This window comes from Pseudophryne corroboree, chromosome 1, assembly GCF_028390025.1.
Source record: "Pseudophryne corroboree isolate aPseCor3 chromosome 1, aPseCor3.hap2, whole genome shotgun sequence".
In the NCBI taxonomy this organism is placed as follows: Eukaryota; Metazoa; Chordata; class Amphibia; order Anura; family Myobatrachidae; genus Pseudophryne; species Pseudophryne corroboree.
The window spans coordinates 875,870,169-875,877,140 of NC_086444.1; the positions used below are offsets into that span (position 1 = coordinate 875,870,169).

The following is a 6,972-nucleotide window of genomic DNA, read 5'->3' on the forward strand; positions in this document are numbered from 1 at the left end:
TCAGGGTAGTTTACATAGTATGTCACAGTATTTACCTATTACATGTATTCTACTGTGTACTCAGTCACATAATACCGGATTTATTCACAAGTGTTGTGTACTGGGGACCCAGTCACATACTATCGGATTTATTCACAGGTATTATACTCTGTCTGGCTTCATCATACTAAACCACTCTGTGTTGCATTTGTGTACAATGACAGTACAAAAGAATAGTACACAATTTGTATAGCGGCCTTCAATCTAATCCTCAATAATGATTAAAAATCATATTTAAATGATAAGTTACGTTCCTGTGTTGCACAGATCAGCAGGCATGTCACTGGATCTTTCAGTTGCTTCTCCTTTAAGTAGCTCCTCAGCACATCAGGGAGGTCATTCCGAGTTGGTCGCTAAGCTTTTCGTTCGCACAACATATTCGCAAAGTTGCGTTAATGTAGTAAATTTGCGAACATCCGCCCCCAACGTATTTTTGCACAATCGTACGCAGTATTACACAAAGTGGGCGTACGCCAAATGAGAACGCAGCAATGCGAAACCATCGCAGCAATGCGAAACCATCGCATTAACACACACTACATCGTAAAAATACAAAGTTTTAGTAGATTTACACATTCATCTTAAAAGTGCACACTTTTGCGGACAAACGCACCACAATGGTTTTTTTCCCTATTAAGTGGAATAACACCTTTCAATTAAAAGTCCACAAGCCCTCCTCAATTACGAATCCAATTAGTGAAATGATTTGTAATGTTCATGATCAATTAAGTATTTTTCAAATACCTGAAGAGCACTTTGTAGCCATAATTGGACATCAACATTTAATATTTTTAACTATAAATATAGATGTTTGAAATGTGCCTGGTCTAATGTTTTATGTTTATTTTGGGTGTAGAGTTTTAGTATGTGAATGAAGGTGTTTGCATGTTTATTTAGACAATAACAACATATGTTTTTTTAATGTTTTAAACAAACTTACGTTAGATGTATGAAATGTTTAAGGTAATAAATGTCTGATAGGCAATCTGCTGTTCCTTTATTGCATTAATAAATAATAAACACCCGCTTAACTTGAAATATATATTTTTATATTTATTTGTCATATTTTTTATAATAATAAAAATAGAAAATGTAAAATGAATTTTAACAGTAATTAAGCAAATTTTTTTAGCTGGTCAACATGATCCAGCAAGGCAAGAAGATTTTGGCGCATGTTGGCCAGAATGCCCGCAAAAGTTGTGGGATCTCCAACGGCAACATCTGAAATTAAGAGGTAACATAAACATTAATAACTTACTCACATTACTTATTATACAAGCAAGGCACAAAGCACACTTTAATGCAGGCATGTCCAAACTGCATCCCTCCAGCTGTTGTGAAACTACATATACCAGCATGCCTTGACACAGTTTTGTGGTCAGGGAATGCAAAAGCTGTGTCAGGGCATGCTGGGATGTGTAGTTTCTCAACAGTTGGAGGGCCGCAGTTTGGACAGGCCTGCTTTAATGGCAAAGTTACTACATCATGGCTGTTTTATGGTACAATCATTAGCAGAACACACAAGCCTGCTCAGCCTTTTTTTTTAATTTAAAAGTGTACCAGACCATGGGGTACATTTACTACTATGTGAGTTCTATTTAAGATGGAACGTTGCCCATAGCAAACAAGCAAAAATAAGAATATTATCTTGTAGAAGTGGTTCAAAAATTTTAAAGTATAATCTTATTGGTTGGTATGGGCGACAGCCCATGTTAAAGATAACTACCATCTTCGTCAATGTTACACCATGTTGGCATTCATTCACATCTGTAGTGAAGTTTTTTTTTTTTTTAGGGGGTTGGTCCTGCATCATCACACTGCATATCAACATCTTCAGAAGGACAACATATCCTAGCATGACCACACTCCCTGAAAGCTGCCCTTACTAAATAAGGTCAAACAGGTTTGACTTTATCCAATAATCATTTTGTGAGTGTAACTTTCACACCACAAATCATTGTGTCGTTAGGCTGCCTAACAAAGTGAAGCATGTGATTTGTAAGTGCAAATATTAAGAATACACAGGCACAAGTGTAAAACACCAACAACATACTAAACTCCACTCAGGTCTAACTGTTTACCAGAAAACCTAACACATATAAACCCTGTTGTCCTGGCAACCCTGTCGACCTAATGAGTGTCGACCTAGAGTGGACACAAAAAACATTGCACACATAAACACTGTACATATAATGACACTCACAAAAATGTAAATGCAACATGTAGACCATGAAGAATAACTCAAATATTTTTCCTTCGTACAAGAATTCCAACAGTACAACACTGCATGTTTTGTCATTGTAAGTGTAAGTAGGTAATTTTTTTTTTAAAAATGTTAAAACACTTACTTTCCTCTGCAACATGATGACTCCCAGAAATGTCTTCAGGGGCTTCTTCTGCCCATTCACTGGGTGGGGAAGGCGGCTGGATGGGGGAAGGCGGCTGGATGGGGGAAGGAGGAGGGATTGGGGAAGGAGGAGGGATGGGGGAAGGAGGCTGGATGGGGGAAGGAGGAGGGATTGGGGATGTTATTTCAGAGGGTGGGTCTGATTGAGAGGGCGAGGGGGGCGGAGAGAATGTTAGGCCAATAGAGGGTGAGGGGTGCTGAGAAGGTGATTTGGAAGTAGAAGGAGAAGGGGTATGGGAAGGAGGAGAAGGGGTCACAGAAAGAGAAGGAGAGGTGGGCTGAGAAGGGGAGTGGAAAGTGGAGTGGGCCTGGGAAGCTGAGGGTGACTGGGAAGCTGAGGGGGATTGGGAAGCTGAGGGGGACTGGGAAGCTGAGGGGGACTGGGAAGCAGAGGGAGATTGGGAAGCTGAGGGGGACTGGGAAGCTGAGGGGGATTGGGAAGGGGAGGGGGAGTGAGAAGGGGAGGGGGACTGGGAAGTGGAGGGGGAGTGAGAAGGGGAAGGGGGCTGAGATGGTGCCTCATGTGTTGCTTGCCGTTGTGGTCGTCCTATAATGATATTTGTGTTAAAATTTAATTTGCATGTTAAATTACATACTAAACAATTGTAAATTTCACTGTTCTGTTCCATGTAAAAGACACAGTGGGTTTTTTTTTATAAAAAAAAAACATTTTAAAAACCTCTTCATGTTGCCCACAGCAAACAAAATGAGTCCAAACAATTATTTGGACGCTCATTCCTTAATCTATTCCATTGAGTCATATTGATTGGTCTAGGCAACATCACCAGATCACTATTCAAGCCACCTTATTATATAGACAGCACTGATCAAGTTTTTGGGTACAGTTTCCTGCCTGGTTATTTTTTTCTGGAAAACATGCACTTGTTTGGTGACATTTTGCTACAGTCAGTACTGTTTGCCCTAACCACACACACTGTCCTATTGTAAAAAATTGTTCACTCAGTGTTGCAATTAGCCTACCACTTAGTGTAAATTTGCACAATTTATGCTAATAATCTTATGTAATGTAACTTACTGCGTGCATGCATTGCGCGGATTTGCTGCCGGATCTCCGCCAACAGCTCTGGAGTCCTCCTGCGGAGATCACTCCATTTCCTCTCCAACTGTATTATTGTCCGCCTGCTGCGGACGCGAGACCGCAGCAGGCGGCGGACCTCCGCGTAGGCCTCGCGCTTAACCCGATTTGGGATGAAGCGCCCAACGCGGCCTACGCGGCGGTCCATCACCGCAACCAGGACGCGGAGCTCCCGCCTGGTGAAAGGTGCCGCACGCATCATGGCAATGGCGTTTTCCTTATTTGGGCATATATTTATAGTGTCTGCTAGCATGTGATTGGTCCAAAATCTATGCTGTAATTTCTAATAACTTTATTGATCTTTGCAATGCTGGGAAGAGCAGAGTGTTAATTAGCACGAGCGGAAATACGCATTCGCAGAAGGAATTTTAAAATAATTAAAACATAAAACAAAACAAACAGACACAGACACACACACAGTTTTGGGTAAATTTAGATACATATCTGTGTACTCACCACAGTTTGTGTGAGCATTCAGCTGGACAGTCACAAAGTGGACAACATTAAGTTTCATTTGTTTGTGTGTTTGTTGAAATAAACAGGATTTTAGGATAGAAAACAAATAAGGACACTATTTAGCAACATCACAGTATTGTTTTTGCAAATAACACATTGTAAGCTTAACGTGTTAACGGATTTTGTAGCAAATAAATATTACATATTCCAACGCAAAAAATTAATTACACAATGGCCTTACAATAGCAAACAAAATGACAAAATTATTCAAAAAACAAAAGCATACTGTGGTTTTATTTTGATTAAAAAAGAGAATCTTAAAACACTATACCTGAAATATTCCGCAACAATGCTTGCCCTGACTTGGCTCCCCCTCCGTGTAACACTCCCCCCACCGAAGTGTCGGACAACCCCTGGCTCCTCATCAGGCAATTCCTCTGTCTGAGGAAGCTCTACGCTACTCCTTACCGCGATGTTGTGTAGTATAGCGCACAGGACCACTAGTTTACTTGCCATCTCCGGCGAATACATGATGTCGCCACCAGTGCGGTGGAGCACACGAAACCGCCCTTTAAGGACCCCAATTGTGCGCTCCACCAGCTGCCTAGTGGCAGTAAGCGCGGAGTTAAATGCCGTCTGTGGTCCTGGCCTGGGATTACGGTAAGGAGTCATGAGCCAGGGGGTGCAAGGATATCCACGGTCTCCTGTTTGATGAGAATAACAAATTAGAAAGAGTATATTTTTTTAAAATTAGTAATTTCAGGCCAAAAATAGTGGGCCAACTCACCCAATAACCACATGTCTGCTCGTTGCCTTGATCTTAATCTGTGCCATATCCCTGATTGTCTAATGACATACGCATCATGGGAGTTTCCGGGAAACTTTGCATTCAGGGAAAGGATCTGGAGGGATGGCCCACAAACAACCATTACATTCAGAGAATGAAACAGTTTCCTGTTTCTAAAAATTTCTTCATTATGTCTTGGTGGCTGAATAGCTACATGTGTGCCATCCACAACCCCAATAACATGTGGGAAGCGACTACCACCTTCCTCAAATTGCCGCTTCACCACATCTAGGGCACCAACATCCAAAGGCATAGCAATAAATTGCTTCACACGCTTTAGGAAAGCACGGCAGACACGCCGCAGGACCTTACTGAACTGGCCCTGCGACATGCCAGCCAGGTCTCCAACCACATGCTGATAAGAGCCTGTAGCCAAAAAATGTAACACAGCAAGGAATTGTGTCAATGGTGGTATTGCTGTAGGATACCGAATTGAAGACTCCAGATCACTCTCTATTATGGAGAGAGTGTCTAGGATTAGATGTGGTGGCAGCCTGTATCTACGCACAACAACATCATCTGGCATCCCAAAAAGTAGGACACGGGGTTGGAAAATTGGTGGCCTAGCACGCCTCCGTTGCCTTGGTTGATGAGGAGCCGGTTGTGGTTGTGGGGCTGACGGTTGGGGTGGGAGTGCTGCCGTGGGTTGGGGAGGTAGGGCTTCTGCTGCGATAAACAGTGACATCACACACTTTAAAAAAATATAACAGATATGTTGAATAAGACAAAAGCAAACCTCAAAAAATATACAACAAAACATTTTTTAAAAAAGGGAGTGTCAACTTACTGCAGGAGCATAAGACATATTTTCTGTGTTCAATTCCGGATCAAAATGAAAATGTTAACAAAAAGGGTATAAAAAATATAAAAGTTAGAAAGCTACATATTTTAACAACATTTTAATATAAATATAAAAAAACAATATACTCAGAGCATCAAACACATCACAAACACCTTCAAACAAATAAAGCAAAATAGGCAAAAAAAACATTACAACACAACAACCAAAGTTATCCCTTTAGTAGCTAGTACAGGCAAGAACAGCACTACTTTGCCCAACAATCCTTGAAATATATTTAACATTTCTTATCAAGATGGCAGACAAACATAAGCAAAACACTTTGAACAAACACAAACAGGCACCAACACAGGCCAAGGGCACTTACCTACTCCAAAGAAAACAACAGTCAAATTAGTGTTCAAAATCACACTCTTTGAAAAACAAAAAAAGGGGTTACTTCACCCAGATAAATACACCTACAAGAGAACAAAAATGACATTAAAAACAACATAGAGACCATTAACACAAACAGGCACCAACACAGGCCAAGGGCACTTACCTGCTCCAAAGAAAACAACAGTCAAATTAGTGTTCAAAATCACACTCTTTGAAAAACAAAAAAAGGGGTTACTTCACCCAGAGAAATACACCTACAAGAGAACAAAAATGACATTAAAAACAACATAGAGACCATTAACACAAACAGGCACCAACACAGGCCAAGGGCACTTACCTGCTCCAAAGAAAACAACAGTCAAATTAGTGTTCAAAATCACACTCTTTGAAAAACAAAAAAAGGGGTTACTTCACCCAGATAAATACACCTACAATAGAACAAAAATGACATTAAAAACAACATAGAGACCATTAACACAAACAGGCACCAACACAGGCCAAGGGCACTTACCTGCTCCAAAGAAAACAACAGTCAAATTAGTGTTCAAAATCACACTCTTTGAAAATCAAAAAAAGGGGTTACTTCACCCAGATAAATACACCTACAAGAGAACAAAAATGACATTAAAAACAACATAGAGACCATTAACACAAACAGGCACCAACACAGGCCAAGGGCACTTACCTGCTCCAAAGAAAACAACAGTCAAATTAGTGTTCAAAATCACACTCTTTGAATAACAAAAAAAGGGGTTACTTCACCCAGATAAATACACCTACAAGAGAACAAAAATGACATTAAAAACAACATAGAGACCATTAACACAAACAGGCACCAACACAGGCCAAGGGCACTTACCCGCTCCAAAGAAAACAACAGTCAAATTAGTGTTCAAAATCACACTCTTTGAAAAACAAAAAAAGGGGTTACTTCACCCAGATAAATACAC

At 40.5% G+C, this 6,972-nt stretch overlaps 1 protein-coding gene across 1 annotated transcript; it reads right to left on the reverse strand.

The window, feature by feature from the left end:
- Positions 1-1,140: 1,140 nt before the first annotated feature.
- Positions 1,141-6,266, reverse strand: LOC134914896 (putative nuclease HARBI1). The gene is made up of 8 exons (XM_063920083.1): positions 6,186-6,266; positions 6,012-6,102; positions 5,633-5,655; positions 4,786-5,536; positions 4,330-4,702; positions 3,999-4,020; positions 2,388-2,993; positions 1,141-1,260 (listed from the first exon to the last, which is right to left on the reverse strand). Exons 3-6 carry the CDS (start codon positions 5,648-5,650, stop codon positions 4,017-4,019), a joined length of 1,146 nt encoding a protein of 381 aa, XP_063776153.1. The 5' UTR covers positions 5,651-5,655; positions 6,012-6,102; positions 6,186-6,266; the 3' UTR covers positions 1,141-1,260; positions 2,388-2,993; positions 3,999-4,016.
- Positions 6,267-6,972: the final 706 nt, after the last annotated feature.